Raw genomic sequence first — 24,041 nt, forward strand, 5'->3', positions numbered from 1 at the left:
CGTGATGTTTATCTTTTATGCATCTTATTTTGCTTAGTACAGCGGTAACATTATAAGATGATCCCTTCACTCAATTTTAAGGTAAAAGTGTTCTCCCTGAGTATGCACCATTGCTATAGTTCATCGTGTTGAGACACCACGTGATGATCGGGTGTGATAGACTCTACGTTCACATACAACGGGTGCAAGACAGTTTTGCACATGCAGAATACTTGGGTTAAACTTGATGAGCCTAGCATGTACATACATAGCCTCAGAACAGTTGAGACCGAAAGGTCAAACGTGAATCTTATAGTACATATGATGAACATAGAGATGTTCACCATTGATGAATACCCCATCTCACGTGATGATCGGACATGGGTTAGTTGATTTGGATCACGTATCACTTAGATGACTTGAGGGATGTCTATTTAAGTGGGAGTTCTTAAGTAATTTGATTAATTGAACTTAATTTATCATGAACTTAGTCTTGATAGTTTTGCATGTCTATGTTGTAGATCAATAGCTCGTAATATAGCTCCATATATTTTTGATATGTTCCTATAGAAAACTAAGTTGAAAGATGATAGTAGCAATGATGCGGACTCGGTCCCTGATATGAGGATTATCCTCATTGCTGCACAGAAGATTTATGTCCTTGATGCACCGCTAGGTGACAAATCTATTACAGGAGTAGATGCAGACGTCATGAATGTTTTGCAAGCTCAATATGATGACTACTTGATAGTTTAGTGTGCCATGCTTTACGGCTTAGAATCAGGACTTCAAAAACGTTTTGAACACCACAGAGCATATGAGATGTTCCAAGAGCTGAAAATTGGTATTTCAGTTCATGCCCGTGTCGAGAGGTATGAGACCTCTGACAAGTACTTTGCCTACAAGATGAAGGAGAATAGCTCAGCAAGTGAGCATGTGCTCAGAATGTCTGAGTACTACAATTGCTTGAATCAACTGGGAGTTAATCTTCCAGATAAGATAGTGATTGACATAGTTCTCTAGTCACTATCACCAAGCTACTAGAACTTCGTGATGAACTATAATATGCAAGGGATGACGAAAACGATTCCCGAGCTCTTCGCGATGATAAAATCAGCGAAGGTAGAAATCAAGAAAAAGCATCAATTGTTGATGGTTAACAAGACCACTAGTTTCAAGAAAAAGGGCAAGGGAAAGAAAGGGAACTTCAAGAAGAATGGCAAGCAAGTTGCCACTCCCATGAATAAGCCCAAAGCTAGACCCAAGCCTGAAACTGAGTGCTTCTACTGCAAAGGAAATGGTCATAGAAGCGGAACCGCCCCAAATACTTGGCGGATAAGAAGGATGGGAAAGTTAACAAAGGTATATATGATATACATATTATTGATGTGCAATTTACTAGTGTTCATAGCAACCCCTGGGTATTTTATACCGGTTCAGTTGTTGAGATTAGTAACTCGAAACAGGAGTTGCAGAATGAACAAAGACTAGTAAAGGGCGAAGTGACGATGTGTGTTGGAAGTGATTCCAAGGTTGATACGATCACCATCGTGAAGTAAATATGCCCTAGAGGCAATAATAAAGTTATTATTTATTTCCTTATATCATGATAAATGTTTATTATTCATGCTAGAATTGTATTAACCAGAAACATAATACTTGTGTGAATACATAGACAAACTAAACGTCACTAGTATGCCTCTACTTGACTAGCTCGTTGATCGAAGATGGTTATGTTTCCTAACCATAGACATGTGTTGTCATTTGATTAACGGGATCACATCATTAGGAGAATGATGTGATTGACATGACCCATTCCATTAGCTTAGCACCCGATCGTTTAGTATGTTGCTATTGATTTCTTCATGACTTATACATGTTCTATGACTATGAGATTATGCAACTCCCGTTTGCCGGAGGAACACTTTGTGTGCAACCAAACGTCAGAACGTAACTGGGTGATTATAAAGGAGCTCTACAGGTGTCTCCAAAGGTACATGTTGGGTTGGCGTATTTCGAGATTAGGATTTGTCACTCCGATTGTCGGAGAGGTATCTCTGGGCCCTCTCAGTAATGCACATCACATAAGCCTTGCAAGCATTGCAACTAATGAGTTAGTTGCGAGATGATGTATTACGGAACGAGTAAAGAGACTTGACGGTAACGAGATTGAACTAGGTATTGAGATACCGACAATCGAATCTCGGGCAAGTAACATACCGATGACAAAGGGAACAACGTATGTTGTTATGCGGTCTGACCGATAAAGATCTTCATAGAATATGTGGGAGCCAATATGAGCATCCAGGTCCCGCTATTGGTTATTGACTGGAGACGTGTCTCGGTCATGTCTACATTGTTCTCGAACCCGTAGGGTCCGCATGCTTAAGGTTTCGATGATAGTTATATTATGAGTTTATGAGTTTTGATGTACCGTAGGAGTTCGGAGTCCCGGATGAGATCGGGGACATGACGAGGAGTCTCGAAATGGTCGAGACGTAAAGATCGATATATTGGACGACTATATTCGGACATCGGAAAGGTCCCGAGTGATTTGGGTATTTTCGGAGGTACCGGGGAGTTACGGGAATACGAGGAAGAAGCAATGGGCCTTAATGGGCCTTAGTGGGAAGGACCAGGAGGTGGCGCGCGCCCCTCCCAAGCCCAGTCCGAATTGGACAAGGGGTTTGGGGCACGGCCCCTCTGTCCCTTCCTTCCCCTCTTCCCCCCTTTCCCCCTTCTCCTAGTTGGACTAGGAAAGGAGGAAACCTACTCCAACTAGGAGTAGGAATCGTACTCCCCTGGCGCGCCCCTCCTAGGGCCGGCCTCATCCCCCCTTGCTCCTTTATATACGGGGGCAGGGGGCACCTCTAGACACACAAGTTGATCTTCGTGATCGTTCTCTTAGCCGTGTGCGGTGCCCCCCTCCACCATAATCCTCGATAATATTGTAGCGGTGCTTAGGCGAAGCCCTGCGACGGTAGAACATCAAGATCGTCACCACGCCGTCATGCTGACGGAACTCTTCCCCGACACTTTGCTGGATCGGAGTCCGGGGATCGTCATCGAGCTGAACGTGTGCTAGAACTCGGAGGTGTCGTAGTTTCGGTGCTTGATCGGTCGGGCCGTGAAGACGTACGACTACATCAACCGCATTGTCATAACGCTTCCGCTTCCGGTCTACGAGGGTACGTAGACAACACTCTCCCCTCTCGTTGCTATGCATCACCATGATCTTGCGTGTGCGTAGGAATTTTTTTTGAAATTACTACGTTCCCCAACAGTGGTATCCGAGCCTAGGTTTTATGTGTTGATGTTATATGCACGAATAGAACACAAGTGAGTTGTGGGCGATATAAGTCATACTACTTACCAGCATGTCATACTTTGGTTCGGCGGTATTGTTGGATGAAGCGGCCCGGACCGACATTACGCGTACGCTTACGCGAGGCTGGTTCTACCGACGTGCTTTGCACACAGGTGGCTGGTGGGTGTCAGTTTCTCCAACTTTAGTTGAACCGAGTGTGGCTACGCCCGGTCCTTGCGAAGGTTAAAACAACATCAACTTGACAAACTATCGTTGTTGTTTTTATGCGTAGGTAAGAACGGTTCTTGCTAAGCCCGTAGCAGCCACGTAAAATTTGCAACAACAAAGTAGAGGACGTCTAACTTGTTTTTGCAGGGCATGTTGTGATGTGATATGGTCAAGACGTGATGAGTTATAAGTTTTTGTATAAGATGATCATGTTTTGTTGAAGTTATCGGCAACTGGCAAAAGCCTTATGGTCGTCTCTTTATTGCATAAGATGCAAGCGCCAAATAATTTCTTTACTTTATCGCTATGCGATAGCAATAGTTGCAAGAGCAATAGTTGGCGAGACGCCCACGTGACGACACATTGATATAGATCAAGATGATGAAGATCATGGTGTCATGCCGGTGACGATAGAGATCATGATAGTACTTTGGAGATGGAGATCAAAGGCGCAAGATGATGATGGCAATATCATGTCACATATTTTGATTGCATATGATGTTTATCTTTTATACATCTTATTTTGCTTAGTTTGACGGTAGCATTTTAAGATGATCTCTCACCAATTATCAAGAAGTGTTCTCCCTGAGTATGCACCGTTGCGAAAGTTCTTCGTGCAGAGAGACCACGTGATGATCAGGTGTGATAGGCTCTACGTTCAAATACAACGGGTGCAAAACAGTTGCACACGCGGAATACTAAGGTTAAACTTGACGAGCCTAGCATATACAGATATGGCCTCGGAACACGGAGACCGAAAGGTCGAACGTGAATCATATAGTAGATATGATCAACATAGTGATGTTCACCATTGAAAACTACTCCATCTCACGTGATGATCGGACATGGTTTAGTTGATTTGGATCACGTGATCACTTAGATGACTAGAGAGATGTCTGTCTAAGTGGGAGTTCTTAAGTAATATGATTAATTGAACTTTAAATTATCATGAACTTAGTCCTGGTAGTATTAGCATATCTATGTTGTAGATCAATAGCTCGCGTTGTTGCTTTTGTATGTTTATTTTGATATGTTCCTAGAGAAAATTGTGTTGAAAGATGTTAGTAGCAATGATGCGGATTGGATCCGTGATCTGAGGTTTATCCTCATTGCTGCACAGAAGAATTATGTCCTTGATGCACCGCTAGGTGACAGACCTATTGCAGGAGCAGATGCAGATGTTATGAATGTTTGGCTAGCTCAATATGATGCCTACTTGATAGTTTAGTGCACCATGCTTAACAGCTTAGAATCGGGATTTCAAAGACGTTTTGAACGTCATGGACCATATGAGATGTTCCAGGAGTTGAAATTAATATTTCAAGCAAATACCTGAGTTGAGAGATATGAAGTCTCCAACAAGTTCTATAGCTAAAAGATGGAGGGGAATCGCTCAACTAGTGAGCATGTGCTCAGATTGTCTAGGTACTACAATCGCTTGAATCAAGTGGGAGTTAATCTTCCAGATAAGATAGTGATTGACAGAATTCTCTAGTCATCATCACCAAGTTAGTAGAACTTCGTGATGAACTATAGTATGCAAGGGATGACGAAAACGAATCCCGAGCTTTTCATGATGATAAAATCGATGAAGCTAGAAATCAAGAAAGAGCATCAAGTGTTGATGGTTGACAAGATCACTAGTTTCAAGAAAAGGGCAAAGGGAAAAGGGGGAACTTCAAGAAAAACAGCAAGCAAGTTGCTGCTCAAGTGAAGAAGCCCAAGTCTGGTCCTAAGCCTGAGACTAAGTGCTTCTACTGCAAAGGGACTGGTCACTGGAAGCAGAACTACCCCAAGTGATTGGCGGATAAGAAGGATGGCAAAGTGAACATAAGTATATTTGATATACATGTTATTGATGTGTACTTTACTAGTGTTTATAGCAACCCCTCAGTATTTGATACTAGTTCAGTTGCTCAGATTAGTAACTCGAAATGGGAGTTGCAGAATAAATAGAACTAGTTAAGGATGAAGTGACGACGTGTATTGTAAGTGGTTCCAAGATTGATATGATCATCATCGCACACTCCCTATACTTTCGGGATTAGTGTTGAACCTAAATAAGTGTTATTTGGTGTTTGCGTTGAGCATGAATATGATTTGATCATGTTTATTGCAATACGGTTATTCATTTAAGTAAGAGAATAAATTGTTGTTCTGTTTACATGAATAAAACCTTATATGGCTACACACCCAATGAAAATGGTTCGTTGGATCTCGATCGTAGTGATACACATATTCATAATATTGAAACCAAAAGATGTGAAGTTAATAATGATAGTGCAACTTATTTGTGGCACTACCGTTTAGGTCATATTGGTGTAAAGCGCATGAAGAAACTCCATGCTGATGGGATTTTGGAATCACTTGATTATGAATCACTTGGTGCTTGCGAACCATACCTTATGGGCAAGATGACTAAAGACTCCGTTCTCCGGAACAATGGAGCGAGCAACTGACTTATTGGAAATAATACATACTGATGTATGAGATCCGATGAGTGTTGAAGCTCGTGGCGGGTATCGTTATTTTCTGACCTTCACATATGATTTGAGCAGATATGGGTATATCTACTTGATGAAACATAAGTCTGAAACATTTGAAAAGTTCAAAGAATTTCAGAGTGAAGGGGAAAATCATCGTAAAAAGAAAAATATGGTTTCTACGATCTGATCGCAGAGACAAATATTTGAGTTACGAGTTTGGTCTTCAATTAAAACTATGTGGAATACTTTCACAAATTCGTGCCACCTGGAACACCACAACATAATGGTGCGTCCGAACGTCATAACCGTATAGTGCAATCTATGATGTTTCTTACAGATTTACCAACATCGTTTTAGGGTTATGCATTAAAGACAGCTGCATTCACATTTAAAATGGCACCATCTAAGTCCGTTGAGACGACACAATCTGAACTGTGGTTTGGCAAGAAACCAAAGTTGTCGTTTCTTAAAGTTTGGGGTTGTGATGCATATATGAAAAAGTTTCATCCTGATAAGCTCAAACCCAAATCGGAGAAATATGTCTTCATAGGATACCCAAAGGAGAATGTTGGGTACACCTTCTATCACAGATCCGAAGGCAAGTTATTCATTGCTGAGAATGGATCCACTCTAGAGAAGGAGTTTCTCTCGAAAGAAGTGGGTGGGAGGAAAGTAGAACTTGATGAGGTAACTGTACCTGCTCCCTTATTGGAAAGTAGTTCATCACAAGAAATCTGTTCAAGTGACTACTAGACCGATTAGTGAGGAAGCTAATGATGATGATCATGTAACTTCAGATCAAGTTACTACCGAACCTCGTAGGTAAAACCAGAGTGAGATCCGCACCAGAGTGGTACGGTAATCCAGTTCTGGAGGTCATGTTACTTGACCATGACGAGCCTACGAACTATGAGGAAGCGATGATGAGCCCAGATTCCACGAAATGGCTTGAGGCCATGAAATCTGAGATGAGATCCATGTATGAGAACAAAGTATGGACTTTGATTGACTTGCCCAATGATCGGCGAGCCATTGAGATTAAATGGATCTTCAAGAGGAAGACGGACGCTAATATTTGTGTTACTATCTACAAAGCTAGAATTGTCGCAAAAAGGTTTTCGACAAGTTCAAGGTGTTGACTACGATGAGAGTTTCTCACTCGTATCTATGCTTAAGTCTGTCCGAATAATGTTAGCAATTGCCGCATTTTATGAAATCCGGCAAATGGATAAACAAAACTGCATTCCTTAATGGATTTATTAAAGAAGAGTTGTATATGATACAACCAGAAGGTTTTGTCAATCCTAAAGGTGCTAACAAAATATGCAAGCTCCAGCGATCCATCTATGGACTGGTGCAAGCATCTCGGAGTTGGAATATACGCTTTGATAAGTTGATCAAAGCATATAGTTTTATATAGACTTGCGGTGAAGCCTGTATTTACAAGAAAGTGAGTGGGAGCACTGCAGCATTTCTGATAAGTATATGTGAATGACATACTGTTGATCGGAAATAATGTAGAATTATTCTGCAAAGCATAAAGGAGTGTTTTGAAAGAAGTTTTTCAAAGAAAGACCTCGATGAAGCTGCTTACATATTAACCATCAAGATCTATAGAGATAGATCAAGACGCTTGATAAGTTTTTTTTCAATGAGTACATACCTTGACAATATTTTGAAGTAGTTCAAAATTGGAACAGTCAGAGAAAGAGTTCTTGGCTGTGTTACAAGGTGCGAAATTGAGTAAGACTCAAAACCCGACCACGGCAGAAGATAGAGAGAGAATGAAAGTCATTCCCTATGCCTTAGCCATAGGTTCTATAAAGTATGCCATGCTGTGTACCAGACCTATTGTATACCCTGCCCTGAGTTTGGCAAGGGAGTACAATAGTGATCTAGGAGTAGATCACTTGACATTGGTCAAAATTATCCTTAGTGGAATAAGGATATGTTTCTCGATTATGGAAGTGACAAAAGGTTCGTCGTAAAGGGTTACGTCGATGCAAGTTTTGACACTGATCCAGATGACTCAAAGTCTCAATCTGGATATATATTAAAAGTGGGAGCAATTAGCTAGAGTAGCTTAGTGTAGAGCATTGTTGACATAGAAATTTGCGAAATACTTACAGATCTGAATGTGGCAGACCCGTTGACTAAACTTCTCTCACAAGCAAAACATGATCACACCTTAGTACTCTTTGGGTGTTAATCACATAAACGATGTGAACTAGATTACTGACTCTAGTAAACCCTTTGGGTATAGGTCACATGACGATGTGAACTATGGGTGTTAATCACATGGTGATGTGAACTCTTAGTGTTGAATCACATGGCGATGTTAACTAGATTATTGACTCTAGTGCAAGTGGGAGACTGAAGGAAATATGCCCTAGAGGCAATAATAAAGTTATTATTTATTTCCTTATATCATGATAAATGTTTATTATTCATGCTAGAATTGTATTAACCGGAAACATAATACTTGTGTGAATACATAGACAAACTAAACGTCACTAGTATGCCTCTACTTGACTAGCTCGTTGATCGAAGATGGTTATGTTTCCTAACCATAGACATGTGTTGTCATTTGATTAACGGGATCACATCATTAGGAGAATGATGTGATTGACATGACCCATTCCATTAGCTTAGCACCCGATCGTTTAGTATGTTGCTATTGCTTTCTTCATGACGTATACATGTTCTATGACTATGAGATTATGCAACTCCCGTTTGCCGGGGGAACACTTTGTGTGCTACCAAACGTCACAACGTAACTGGGTGATTATAAAGGAGCTCTACAGGTGTTTCCAAAGGTACATGTTGGGTTGGCGTATTTCGAGATTAAGATTTGTCACTCCGATTGTCGGAGAGGTATCTCTGGGCCCTCTCGGTAATGCACATCACATAAGCCTTGCAAGCATTGCAACTAATGAGTTAGTTGCGAGATGATGTATTACGGAACGAGTAAAGAGACTTGCTGGTAACGAGATTGAACTAGGTATTGAGATACCGACGATCGAATCTCGGGCAAGTAACATACCGATGACAAAGGGAACAACATATGTTGTTATGCGGTCTGACCGATAAAGATCTTCGTAGAATATATGGGAGCCAATATGAGCATCCAGGTTCCGCTATTGGTTATTGACTGGAGACGTGTCTCGGTCATGTCTACATTGTTCTTGAACCCGTAGGGTCCGCACGCTTAAGGTCTCGATGACAGTTATATTATGAGTTTATGAGTTTTGATGTACCGAAGGAGTTCGGCGTCCCGATGAGATCGGGGACATGACGAGGAGTCTCGAAATGGTCGAGACGTAAAGATCGATATATTGGACGACTATATTCGGACATCGGAAAGGTTCCGAGTGATTCGGGTATTTTCGGAGGTACCGGGGAGTTACGGGAATACGAGGAAGAAGCAATGGGCCTTAATGGGCCTTAGTGGGAAGGACCAGGAGGTGGCGCGCGCCCCTCCCAAGCCCAGTCCGAATTGGACAAGGGGTTTGGGGCGCAGCCCCACTCTCCCTTCCTTCCCCTCTTCCCCCCTTTCCCCCCTTCTCCTAGTTGGACTAGGAAAGGAGGAAACCTACTCCAACTAGGAGTAGAAATCGTATTCCCCTAGCACGCCCCTCCTAGGGCCGGCCTCCTCCCCCCTTGCTCCTTTATATACGGGGGCAGGGGGGCACCTCTAGACACACAAGTTGATCTTCGTGATCGTTCTCTTAGCCGTGTGCGGTGCCCCCCTCCACCATAATCCTCGATAATATTGTAGCGGTGCTTAGGCGAAGCCCTGCGACGGTAGAACATCAAGATCGTCACCACGCCGTCGTGCTGACGGAACTCTTCCCCGACACTTTGCTGGATCGGAGTCCGGGGATCGTCATCGAGCTGAACGTGTGCTAGAACTCAGAGGTGCCGTAGTTTCGGTGCTTGATCGGTCGGGCCGTGAAGACGTACGACTACATGAACCGCGTTGTCATAACGCTTCCGCTTCCGGTCTACGAGGGTATGTAGACAACACTCTCCCCTCTCGTTGCTATGCATCACCATGATCTTGCGTGTGCGTAGGAATTTTTTTGAAATTACTACGTTCCCCAACACATCACACACTACCTCTACCTTCAGTAGTGTTAAACCTAAAATAAATGTTATTTGGTGTTTGCGTTGAGCGCGAATATGATTAGATCATGTTTATTGAATTGTGATTATTCATTTAAGTCAGAGAATAATTATTGTTCTATTTACATGAATAAAACCTTCTATGGTCATACACCCAAGGTGAATGGTTTACTGAATCTCGATCGTAGTAATACACATTTTCATAATATTGATGCCAAAAGATGAAAAGTTGATAATGATAATGCAACATATTTGTGGCACTGCCGTTTAGGTCATATTGGTATAAAGCGCATGAAGAAACTCCATGCAGATGGGATTTTGGAATCACTTGATTATGAATCATTTGATACTTGCGAACCATGCCTCATGAGCAAGATGACTAAAACTCCGTTCTCCGGAACAATGGAGCGAGCCAATGACTTACTGGAAATAATACATACCGATGTATGCGGTCCGATGAGTGTTGAGGCATGTGGCGGGTATCGTTATTTTCTGACCTTCACAGATGATTTGAGAAGATATGGGTATATCTACTTAATGAAACACAAGTCTGAAACATTTGAAAAGTTTAAAGAATTTAAGAGTGAAGTAGAGAATCATCGTAGCAAGAAAATAAAGTTTCTACGATCTGATAGTGGAGGCGAATATTTGAGTTACAAGTCTGGCCTTCATTTAAAACAATGTGGAATAGTTTCACAACTCACGCCACCTGGAACACCACAGCATAATGGTGTGTCCAAACGTCATAACTGTACTTTATTATTACGGTACGTTCTATGATGTCTCTTACCGATTTACCACTATCGTTTTGGGGTTATGCATTAGAGATAGCTGCATTCACGTTAAATAGGGCACCGTCTAAATCCGTTGAGATGACACCGCATGAACTGTGATTTGGCAGGAAACCTAAGTTGTCATTTCTTAAAGTTTGGGGTTGCGACACTTATGTCAAAAGGCTTCAGCTTGATAAGCTTGAACCCAAATCGGAGAAGTGCGTCTTCATAGGATACCCTAAGGAAAAAATTGGGTACACCTTCTGCCACAGATCCAAAGGTAAGATCTTTGTTGCCAAGAATGGAACCTTTCTAGAGAAGGAGTTTCTCTCGAAAGAAGTGAGTGGGAGGAAAGTAGAACTTGATGAGGTAATTGTACCTTCTCTCGAATTGGAAAGTAGCACCTCAGAGAAAACCGTTCCGGTGATGCCTACACCAACTAGAGAGGAAGCTAATGATAATGATCATGAAACTCCAGATCAAGTTACTACTGAACCTCGTAGGTTGAACAGAACGCGTACCGCACCAGAGTTATATGGTAACCTTGTCCTGGAAGTCATGTTGTTAGACAACGACGAACCTACGAACTATGAAGAAGCTATGATGAGCCCAGATTCTGATAAATGGTTTGAGGCCATGAAATCTAAGATAGCATCCATGTATGAGAACAAAGTGTGGACTTTGGTGGACTTGCCCGATGATCGGCAAGCCATTGAGAATAAATGGATCTTCAAGAAGAATACAGATGTTGATGGTAATGTCACCATCTACAAAGCTTGACTTGTCGCGAAAGGTTTTCGACAAGTTCAAGGAGTTGAATACGATGATACCTTCTCACCCGTAGTGATGCTTAAGTTAGTCTGAATCATGTTAGCAATTGCCGTATTTTCTAATTATGAAATTTGGCAAATGGACGTCAAAACTGCATTCCTTAATGGATTTCTTAAAGAAGAGTTGTATATGATGCAACCAGAAGGTTTTGTCGATCCTAAAGGTGCTACTAAAGTGTGCAAGATCCAGCGATCCATCAATGGACTGGTGCAAGCATCTCGGAGTTGGAATACATGCTTTGATGAGGTGATCAAAGCATATGGTTTTATAGGGACTTATGGTGAAGCCTGTATTTACAAGAAAGTGAGTGGGAGCTCTGTAGCATTTCTGATATTATATGTGGATGGCATATTGGTGATTGGAAATGATATAAAATTTCTAGATAGCATAAAAGGATACTTGAATAAGAATTTTTCAATGAAAGACCTCGGTGAAGCTACTTACATATTGGGCATCAAAATCTATAGAGATAGATCAAGATGCTTAATAGGACTTTCACAAAGCACATACCTTGACAAAGTTTTGAAGGAGTTCAAAATGGACCAGTCAAATAAAGGGTTCTTACCTGTATTGTAAGGTGTGAAGTTGAGTAAGACTCAAAGCCCGACCACGGCAGAAGATAGAGAGAGAATGAAAGTCATTCCCTATGCCTCAGCCATAGGTTCTATAAAGTATGCCATGATGTGTACCAAACCTGTTGTGTACCTTGCCATGAGTTTGGCAAGGGGGTAAAATAGTGATCTAGGAGTAGATCACTGGACAACGGTCAAAATTTATCCTTAGTTACCTAAGAGGACTAAGGAAATATTTCTCGGTTATGGAGGTGATAAAGAGTTCGTCGTAAAGGGTTACGCTGATGCAAGCTTTGACACCAATTCAGATGACTCAGAGTCTCAATCCGGATACATGTTGATAGTGGGAGCAATTATTTTTTTGCACCGAAAAGAGAGCTTTATTCAGCGAAGTAGCATACGATTACAATCTGCACGAAGGCAGCTGTGCAGAAAATCAGGGCTCTGAACTAACCAGCTCTCCGTCCCATCAAGAGAACACGCACGACGTGCACACTCATGAGCCGGAAAATTAAACTCCCTACTAATGTGCTGAACTGAAAAAGAAGTAAAACTAGGTAAAATAGCTTCCAATTCTCTTAAGATAGGCACCGCTACTGATCATGTGGATGAGCGCGTATTCCAGAGGTTGATAAGCTCCTCGCAATCAACCTGTATAATCACATGTGAGTATCCTCGGAGCTGAGCAAAGATTACTCCCTCCCGAAACGCCAGGAGCTCATAGATGAAAGGGTCTAAAACTCCTAGCAGAGGCTTGCACCATGCTCCCAAGAACGCAAGATGCGAGCGAGCAACTCCACCCGCTCCCGCAGAGAGGGCATCGGGCAGAACTGAGCCGTCAGTGTTGATAGTAATCCACCCCGCATCTGGTGGACACCAGGCTTGTGTTGATATGGGTCTTGAGCGTTTAGCCGGAAGCTCCAAGAGGTAGAGGGTCTCATGGACCCACTTGATAGCTTCGGCTGGGTTATACCCTTCTTTGTCATGAGTCCATCTATTGCGAGACGACCAAATGGAGTGCATGATAGTGATGATTTTGCACCTATCTTTTGCTGAAAATTGCTTATCTAGCAATATGTCGCGCGCCCAAGTGTAGGGATTCAATCTGGGGAGGTTCAGGTCGAATCGGTCCTTGGCTGCGATCCAGAACGCTTTAGCACGAGTACACGAGACGAGTGCATGCATTAGCGTTTCATCCATGGCCTGGCAGATATCGCATCGGCCTAGAGGATTAATTTGTCTGTACTTCAACGTTGCTGCGTCCGGGAGGATACCTCGAAGAGCCCTCCACCAGAACACTTGCACCTTGGGTACGACATGTAGTTTCCACAAAGCAGACCATAACTGTTTATTTGAGGATGAAGTATCCGTAGTCGTACCTTCCTCTAGAGTGCTAAGCTCGTTGCGAGTCATTAGAGAGCGATACGCTGATTTAAGAGTGTACTGACCTGATTTTTCCAAAGCCCACGCCAAAGTATCATCACCCCCTGCCGGATCCAAAGTATCATCAATCAAGTCCGAGACCATTTGCAATGGTGCAGAACCAATTCGGCCCATAGGTTTCAGACTTATTGTGTTGGGGATCCACTGATCGGCCCATATGGAAATAGAGGAACCGTCTCCAATCCTATGAATCAGACCAACATCCAGTGCTTTCCGCCCTGCCACAATCGCTCTCCATGTAGAGGAAGCTCGAGCGGGAACCGTAGAATGCAGAAAATCAGTGTCTGGGTAATATTTTCCTTTGAGTACCCGAGCACATAAACTGTTGGGGTGTGTCAACAGTCTCCAACCTTGCTTGCCAAGCATGGCAAGGTTAATAAGTTCAGGATCTTTAAAGCCCATCCCTCCTTTGATCTTTGGCTCAGTAAGTTTCTTCCATGAGAGCCAGTGGAGGGATCGCCTGTCAATGGAGCTACCCCACCAATATTGAGCCATTGGTGAAGTAATCTGCTTGCATACTTTCTTTGTCAGCAAGAAGCAACTCATACTGTATGTCGGTATTGATTGGGCAATGGACTTCAATAAGACCTCTCGCCCAGCACAAGCTAGGTTCCTTTCCGACAAGCCACTGATCTTGCCGCGCACACGCTCCACAATATGAGAGAAGGTGCCGCTGGTTATTCTTCCAACAGCGGTTGGTAATCCTAGGTAGCGTTTTGAAAACGCTTCCTTGGAAATTCCAAGAGAAGTTTTTAATTCTTCTCTAAGTGATTGTCCTGTATTTGCACTAAAGAAGATAGAGCTCTTCTCCCGGTTCACGGCTTGGCCCGAGCACTCAGCATAGATCCGAAGAACTTCATTTAGCCGTTCTGCACTTTGGGTCTTAGCATTGAGGAAGATGAGACTGTCGTCAGCAAAGAGTAGATGATTAACCCATGGTGCATGAACACTTACCCGTATGCCTCTATCAATATAAGCCCCTCCATAGCTGTTTAGGAGTGAGGTTAGGCCTTGTGCACATATGAGAAAAAGGTACGGTGACCAAGGGTCACCTTTCCTTAAACCCCTGGTAGGAGAGAAATAAGGTAATAGCTCTCCATTTACTTTGATTGTAAATCTCACAGACGATACACACTTCATGACCAGTCTGATGAAACAATCTCCAAAGCCTAATCTCGTCAACATGGCCTCGAGGTAGTGCCACTCGACTCTATCATAGGCTTTGAGCATATCTAACTTCACCGCACAGCAAGAATTCTTTCCCTTTTTCCTTCTTCTGATAGCGTGAATAGTTTTGTACGCGACCAGCACATTATCTGTGATTAGCCGGCCCGGTACGAAAGCGCTTTGTTCCTCTCCTATGACCTCGTCAAGGATAAGTCGAGTCCTGTTGGCTGCGACTTTTACTGCAATTTTATACAAGACAGGGCATAGAGCAATCGGTCTAAACTGAGAGATCTTTTGAGGGTTGCGGACCTTGGGAATAAGTGTTATTGCAGTGTCATTCAGACCCAAGGGAAGTTCACCTCCATTCAGAAATCCCAAAACAGCTGTGGTGACATCATCACCCACGACATCCCAGTGCCGTTGATAGAATCCTGCTGTGAAACCGTCGACCCCCGGGGCCTTCGACGGTGCCATCTCAAAAAGCGCGGCCTTCACCTCCTGAGCAACAAAGTCTTTCTCTAACGTCTCGTTCATAGCTTCGGTCACTCGAGGTTGGACACAATTCAATAGCTCATCCATCGGAGTGTATCCTTGTGAATGGTACAGCTCCTCATAGAAGCTCAAAATTTGAGTCTTCACTTCATCTGGTGCCGTGCACACATGTCATCAGATTTTTCCAATGAAGTGATCCTATTAATTCTCTTTCTTTGGGTGGCCTGGGCCTGGAAATATCCAGTGTTTCGGTCCCCTTCTCGCAGCTAAGAGACCCGCGATCTTTGTTTGAGCCAGATTTCCTCTTGTCGCAATGCCTCATGTAGCTGGTTTGCTACTGCAACCTCTTCCTCCGATGGGCCGCGACCCACCGAGGCACATCTCAACCTTTCAAGTTGTTTCTGCAATTTCCGCACTTTCTTCTCCATGTTACCAAACTCTTGATCGCCCCATGAGCCGAGCTGAGTCTGAACAATTGCAAGGGCATCCACAACCCCCTGCAAACCTCTTTGCCCGGCACCTGATTGCCACATGGCCCGGACTTTTGCATCGTAGTCTGCATGTGTCTGCCACACATTCTCGTATCTAAACGAACGCGGAGCGCGCGTCCAACCTGACACCATAATTGAACGTAGCTCCGTCAATACAAAGCAGTGGTCTGACTCCACACTGCTTATGTGCTTCACGGACGTAAACTCAAACAACCCCAGGAAGCTAGGATTAGCTAGTGCACGGTCTAGCCTCGCTTTTACATTCGCGTTACCTAGTTGTCTATTATCCAGTGTGAATGGGACTCCTCGCCACCCCACATCTTGGAGTGCGCAATCTGTTACTGCATCCCTGAATGCCGATAGTGGGAGCAATTAGCTAGAGTAGCTCCATGCAGAGCATTGTAGACATAGAAATTTGCAAAATACATACGGATCTGAATTTGACAGACCCGTTGACTAAACTTTTCTCACAAGCAAAACATGATCACTCCTTATATTCTTTGGGTGTTAATCACATGGTGATGTGAACTAGATTATTGACTCTAGTAAACTTTTTGGGTGCTGGTCACATGGCAATGTGAACTATGGGGTTAAATCACATGGTGATGTGAACTAGATTATTGACTCTAGTGCAAGTGGGAGACTTTAGGAAATATGCCCTAGAGGCAATAATAAAGTTGTTATTTTGTATAATATTTCCTTATTCATGATAAAGGTTTATTATTCACGCTAGAGTTGTATTGATCGGAAACATAAATAATGTGTGAATACATAAACAAATATCATGTCCCTAGTAAGCCTCTACTACACTAGCTCGTTGATCAAAGATGGTTAAGGTTTCCTAACCATAGACATGTGTTATCATTTGATAGCGGGATCACATGATTAGGAGAATAATGTGATGGACAAGACCCATCCGTTAGCTTAGCATAATGACCGTTCAGTTTATTGCTATTGCTTTCTTCATGTCAAATACATATTCCTTCGACTATGAGATTATGCAACTCCCGGATACCGGAGGAATACCTTGTGTGCTATCAAACGTCACAACGTAACTGGGTGATCATAAATATTCTCTACAGGTATCTCCAAAGGTGTTTGTTGAGTTGGCATAGATCGGGACTAGGATTTTTCACTCCGAGTATCGGAGAGGTATCTCTGGGCCCTCTCGGTAATACACATCATAAGAAGCCTTGCAAGCAAAGTGACTAATGAGTTAGTTGCAGGATGATGTATTATGGAGCGAGTAAAGAGACTTGCCGATAATGAGATTGAACTAGGTATGAAGATACCGCCTATCGAATCTCGGGCAAGTAACGTAACGATAGACAAAGGGAATAACGTATGTTGTCATAACGGTTCGACCGATAAAGATCTTCGTAGAATATGTAGGAGCCAATATGGGCATCCAGGTTCCGCTATTGGTTATTGACCGGAGAGGTGTCTCGGTCATGTCTACATAGTTCAAGAACCCGTAGGGTTCGCACGCTTAACGTTCGATGACGATATTGTATTGTATGAGTTATGTGATTTGGTGACCGAATGTTGTTTGGAGTCCCAGATGAGATCACAGACATGACGGGGAGTCTCTAAATGGTTGGGAGGTAAAGATGGATATATAGGACAATAGTATTCAGACACCGGAAGCGTTGCAGAAGGTATCAGGTATTTATCGGGGTACCGGAGGGGTTACCGGACACACCCAGGGAATATATGGGCCATATTGGCCATGAGAGGGGAGCACACTAGCCCAAAAGGGGTGGCGTGTGCCCCCTATTGCAGGAGGCCAATTGGGAGAAGGAAAAGAGGGGGTTCGCCCCCCCCCCCCCTTCCTTCTCTCTTCCCCTTTCCCTTTTCTCTCGCGTGAATTATCGAAGGGGGGGCCACTTGGGGAAACATCAAGTAGGATTCAGATCCTACTTTGGGCGCACCCTGGCTGCCTCCCCTCTCCCTCCCACCTATATATATGGGGGGGGGCGCCCCTAGCACACCCAAGACAATTGCCTAGCCGTGTGCGGCGCCCCGCTCCATCGTTTACACCCTCGGTCATATCTTCGTGGTGCTTATACGAAGCCCTGCGAGGATCACTTCACCACACCGTCGTGCTGACGGAACTCATCTAGTACCTCGACAACTTTCTGGATCAAGAAGGCGAGGGACGTCACCGAGCTGAACATGTGCAGAACGCGGAGGTGTCGTGCGTTCAGTACTTGATCGGTTGAAGCACGAAGAAGTGTGACTACATCAACCGTGTTGTTTAACGCTTCTGCTTACGGTCTATGAGGGTACGTAGACACACTCCCTCCCTCGTTGCTATGCATCTCCATGGATAGATCATTGCGTGTGCGTAGAAAATTTTTGTTTTCCATGCAACGTTTCCCAACAAAAGCATAGATACAAGCCTTAGTATGAAAACTCCGTATCATAATTTTACATACCTGTATGGGATACCAAAATGCATAACATATGCAATCACCCAACAAAAGCAAGGTTCCCCTCACATGATGTTGTCCTCCGGCTACTCCATTAGAACTCTTAGTGATGCCTTTTATAACCGGGGTAAAGAGATGCAGTTCCTTTCTGTTGTACAGGCTAATCAGCAAAGCCCCACCAAAACATAACAATGCACCAACCACCTTCGCGCTGCCCTCTTTGGATTTGAGGCGCAAGCTCTCCATACTGCAAAATATATCTTGAGAGTTGCATTTTTAATATCCTGTAATTAAGGTAAGTAACTAAGTTATTTATACATATGCATGTCCGAGGAGGATTTAAAAAAGTGTTAGCATATGGGGGGTTAGAGAATCATTCGGGTCCAGTTTAAGCTTTGTACTTGTGTCGAGTGAATTAGTTGGCTAATGTATGCTTGGTCATCTTCAGACCAACGTAAAACCACTTCCCCAATTCGGTTGGTTGATTTTTTATGACAAGATACACATATATAAACATTGAACAAAACAAAGAGTTTAGAAGATAAAAAACAAACAAACTACAAAACTAATTATATTATGTTAGTGCAAAGGTATATAAGATAGTTCGTCGAGCGTATATACCCGACAAAAGCATTGATGAAGAGCCAACCAAGAGCCTTCTTATCCAATTCTTTCCACTTCCCACTGCAGATTTGTCAAACATATTATTGAGGCAATGGTTAAAAATTATATTATTATTTTCCATGAAAATAATAGGTTTTATTAGAAATAATAAAGATAAACAAAACTCCTCACATTTCGAGGAGCAGGGCAAATGGCAAGATAAAAATGGCACCCAGAATGCTTCTATAACAAAGCAATGAGAATACAACCGCTATCAACTGCTACCTTGCCTAGTAGTATAGTTCCTGTGTTGAAGAGCTCCACAAGGACCACACAAACAGTTGGTTTCCACTTGCTTCCTGTGCGGAAATTGCAATCACAATATTAAAAAGTAGAACTTGTCAATCTCTATTTCATGCCAGAACCACATATGAGCTACATATAGTTGCACCTACTAGATAAATACTCGTATTACGTTGTGAAGCACAAACACAGATAAGATTGCGTATCCCATGAAGGACGCGCCCGGTACATAGATACATGGGGCATACACTCAACCTAAGTATGTATTTTTTTTCATTGACATAAACATTAAGATAATCGGCCATAGGTTTTCACAAGTATGAGCACAAAAGAGCACTGAGTTTTCCACTCTATATTTAGTAGAGGTTGCAGATATTGCAATGTACTTTCCCACTTTACTTAGGTTATCAAGCTGAGCTTCGCAGAATGGATGAGATTTCAAAATGTGCGGACGACTAAGAGCATCTATAGCCGGCCGCCCCAAATCGGCCTCAAATCCCGGGGTGCCCGCCCGGTCACTGACAAGTCACGATTTTTGACCCAGATGGGTGCCTCAAACGTCCGGGCTGTCCGACACCACTCATATCCAGCCAAATATGGGGGATCCGGGCGCGTCTGCCACATCAGCCCGGCCCACCACGACCCCACACTCGTCCTCACATTTACCCCCAATCCGGAAACCCTAGCTCACTCCGCTCTCTCTCCATCCCTTCTTCTCCCCTCCAATTCGACCCATCCGACAGCTCCGGCGACCATGTCGAGTGCCGGCAGCCGCTCCGACTCCGGCATGGACATCGACGAGGAGCTTGCCCTCCGCATTGCCCTCAAGAGGTCCAAGGTGGACAGAAGGGGCAGTTTCAGATTTGTAGTGTCGCCTCTCCCCCACCGGCGCAGCGAGGACACCAGCGCTAGCTCTTCTTGGCCCGCACGCAGCTCCGCAAGGATTGCACACTCCACCTCGACCCCATGCCGTCCCCTGCCCCCTCCCCCCACCCCGGCTACTGCTCTCTCGCATGGGTAGCGTTGGGTGCTTGTGCCCGCCCCGCCAGCACGGACGCGCGCCGCCTGCCGCGAGAGGCAGCGGGCAAGGGAGAGGGACGACGGTGAAGAGCTCTGCCCGCCACCGCCGTGGGTTACCGGCGGAGCCCGACGAGGACGAGCAGCTCCTCACATGGGTCTACTGCCGGTCGCTTACAACGGCGGAGACGAACGCTCGGTGGCTCCGCCAGAAGAACGCAAAGGCTCTCTGGCTTTCCATCGAGCAGTTCGAGCGGGAGGCGAAGGAGAAGGCAAAGGAGGTGGCTCGGCTGGCCAAGCTCAGGCGCCAGCAGGACCGGGCCGTCTAGCGCCTGAAGGGCCTCATCATCGTCTCCTCCTCCTCGTCCGAGGACCACGGCTCCTCGTCTAACAAATCAGACGATCCTCCACCAGCCGCCGACGGCCACAGCTGCACCGCCGACCGGAAGGGCAAAGGGCCGTCCCGAAAGTGGCGAAGTTCAATTTCATTTCAAGTTTTAAATGTAGTATAAAGTTGTCCGTCGTTTATGTGAATTTTGGTGGACCTTTGAACAACCGTTCGTCATCTTTTGGTGAACTATTGTGCTATCCTATGTCTGATTCTATGTCCGGTCAGCTGATCTACGTAGTTTCATCGACGTTGCATGATTTAGTATGGATATAGGGGTTCGGATATGAGATACATGGATGTGGACGATAGGATTTGATGGGTGCTCGGTCAGTGCTTGCGGACGCGTCCGGACGCGTCCGCGGACGTTTGAGAGGCCGAATTTGCCAAGTCTGATTGTAGATGCTCTAACTTCTCAAGGACTGAATTCCAGCTGCTTTCAAGCAAAACAACATAAACTTTGCACCAAACAAAGTACGGCTAGTACTTTCGAAGTTGATAGAATAACAACTTTTAAGCTATAGCTGCTACGCACATGGTACACTTTACACACTCAAAGGAAACAGTGGGTGCATGCATATACCTTGGACTTGGATGGTGGCGTCCTGGCCGTGGACGGCAGTAGCACACACCACGGTCGTGCCACGGCCAACGCCCTTCGAAGTCCAGCTCAAGCCCATATCAGCTCCAGCGCCGACGCCGCCTCCGGGTGAAGGGATGGGGAGCGCAGCTGGCCGGACGGCGAGCGAGAGGTGGCGAGGGCGAGGGAAGAGACGGGCAAGGTGGGGGTAAGCTTGGACGCTGCCATGGCAATGGTGCGAGAAGGGAAGATGGCTGGCGGGGCATACATATCGAGTGACAAGTTCGGTTCACTGGCCAGTGGATACATGGGTCGAATTAGTAGTCATGGACGGGAGACCTCGGTTTTAGGACCGTTTGTGAGCTGCATGTGCGTGCATGAGCACGTTTTTCGTCCAGGAACCGAAGCCCGATGAGCAGGCAGGTGGTGGGCGTACTTAATTGCCACCGAATCGTTGATCGTATCAGGCGCGGTCGTCGCTTACCGACACTTGGTCCACGCATGCACCCGACGACGAGGCGAGTCGTCGGGGCGGGGGAGAAGATGCGGCGATCGATCGCACAGTGCTAGTGGCCACCGGCGAATGGCGATTGCAGTATGTACAGCCGCCGAGAGACAGATAGTCTCTGCCAGCACGTCGATCGACTGGCCCCAATAATTGATAACTTGGCCCATTCGAAGCTCAAAGGAACCGAAATACTGTACTCCCTCCATTTTTATTTAATCCGCATATTAGCTTTGGTCAAAGTCAAGCTTTCTAAACTTTGACAAAGTTTATAGACAAAAATATTAACATATACAATAACAAATCAATGCCAGTAGATTTATTATTGAATATAATTCCACAGCATATAAATTTGTTATGGTAAATATTTATATTATTTTCTATAAACTTGATCAAATTTTAGAAAATTTGACTTCAGTCAACTCTAATATGCGGAGTAAATAAAAATGAAGTGAGTACATGCACCGGTGTAATTCATTGGAGTTGGATTGGATGTCATGTCATGGACGACCTCGATCTGAGAGCTTTTTTGGTCCAAGAACCGAACCCGATGCACAGACAAAGTGCTAGACTAATTATAGGTACTGTAGGTTCTTCTAATTAGTACCTCCAGATCGTTAATCGTATCAGCGCGCGATCTCTGCTTCCCGGCAACGTGTTCCAAACTGCGGGCGGGCTGGACGCGACGACCATTCCATACATCACATAGATCTATTCTCTCTGTCTTAAAATATAAGAGCAATTTTAAAACTAAATTAGTGTCAAAAACCGTTTTTATATTATGGAACGGAGGGAGTAGTTGCAATCGGTGCTACAAGGTGAAGCTGATGTAAAATGGACTTTTTTCTATTGGGGGGAGATGTAAATTAAATTTTGTGCCTTAACACACGTTATGACAACATAACAAATTTTAACAAATATAGCGTGACTGTTTTGAAAGTTTGAAATTCACATGAAGTGCAGCCGTTGTGGAACTTGGGATGGGGCAGGCTGGGTGACGGCGTTTTGATCCCCTCCGCCGTGAGCACGGACGCGAGAACCCCATCGAAGAGCAGCGAATAGGGGGGAGGAATAGAGCACGTAACATGCAACCCAGATCCGATCTCGCCGGCCGCGGAGGCAGCCGGAGCACAGACAATAGGGCGGTCGCCGCTGCCAACGCTGCGTACATCGTGGTCGCGAGAGTGGTCTTCATGTTCGCATCACAAAGCAAAAAATTTATGTTCCTTTTGTGAGGACTGGGCTTTGGATCCCTGTAGGCACCCCACTCACATCTCCCTTGCGTACATGGGCTTTGATGCGCGTCAAATTATTTGCTTGGCTAGCGATTCAAGACCGATGTTGGACGGCTGCATGTCTCTCTCTCGTCAAGGGCCGCCTCACGCTCCGAGCTGTGTACTGTGCGATCAGGCTCCTGAGATTATGCATCACTTGCTCATCGGTTGTTCTTTTCGGCGCGTGTTCTGGCATGGAACTCTCTCCGCCTACATGTTAGCAATGTCCCTCTCGGCTGGAGATGATGAGTTCCTTGACTGGTGGGCGTCATCTACGGTGGCTGCTGCAGTCGGTCTCTGGAGAGGCCTTGCCTCGCTGGTTATTCTCGTTGCTTGGTGCATCCGGAAGCACTGAAACGCCATCCACCTTCGACAAGGAGCGTCCGACTACTGTGCGCCGGCTCCAACTCATCTGCGATGAGGTGCATGCCTGGGCTTCTGCCGGAGCCAAGCGCCTAAGAGCATCTCCAGCCATTGGCCTCCCAGAAGGGGCTAAAAATTGCCCTCAAGGCGCATCGGCGCTAAACCGCACGCTGGGGGCGTGATGCCCCCCAGTCGCGGCGCCCACGTTTTTTTGAAAAAGTCAAACACAGCGCAAACACAGCTCAAATTTAACGCAAACATCAACGAGTTCGTTCAAATTTAAACATATTTTACAAAAAAAAAAAGAAAAAAACTAGCACGGGCTGCCCCCGCCGTCTCCATCGCCGCTCGCCGCCCGCCTCTGCAGTTCTACATGCCGAGGAGGCGGTAGAACCGCGTGTAGTCGCCGCCGTCGTCGTCGTCTCCGCCGCCGCCGTCCCTGCTGCATCCCTCCCCCGGTTGGCGCGGCGGGTTGGACGGTCCGGGGGTGTCGTCGTCGTCGTCGCTGTTGAGGACCACGATGCCGTGCTCGTCCTCGCGCCCACGCTTGCGGACGGCGATCTCCTCCAGGGCCCGGGTCTGCCGGGTCATCTCCGTCCGGAGGTAGTCGTCCCGCGCCCACCGCAGGGCGCCCTCGTCGGAGAAGTCGCGTCGGGCTATCTCCTCGTACTCCGCGGGGAGG

General features: G+C 45.1%; 1 protein-coding gene across 1 annotated transcript in view; it reads right to left on the minus strand.

The window, feature by feature from the left end:
* The window catches only part of LOC119352345 (WAT1-related protein At5g64700-like), a 61,728-nt gene extending 41,912 nt beyond the window's left edge, over positions 1–19,816 (minus strand). Inside the window, exons 1-4 of the mRNA XM_037619014.1 lie at positions 19,808–19,816; positions 19,122–19,207; positions 18,948–19,010; positions 18,311–18,573 (exon numbers count right to left, since the gene is read on the minus strand). Of these exons, the coding sequence (XP_037474911.1) occupies positions 18,311–18,573; positions 18,948–19,010; positions 19,122–19,207; positions 19,808–19,816 (421 nt within the window). The remainder of the gene's footprint in view (positions 1–18,310; positions 18,574–18,947; positions 19,011–19,121; positions 19,208–19,807) is intronic.
* Between the last annotated feature and the right edge of the window lie 4,225 nt (positions 19,817–24,041).

The sequence above is a fragment of the Triticum dicoccoides genome, chromosome 2A (genome assembly GCF_002162155.2).
Source record: "Triticum dicoccoides isolate Atlit2015 ecotype Zavitan chromosome 2A, WEW_v2.0, whole genome shotgun sequence".
Lineage (NCBI taxonomy): Eukaryota > Viridiplantae > Streptophyta > Magnoliopsida > Poales > Poaceae > Triticum > Triticum dicoccoides.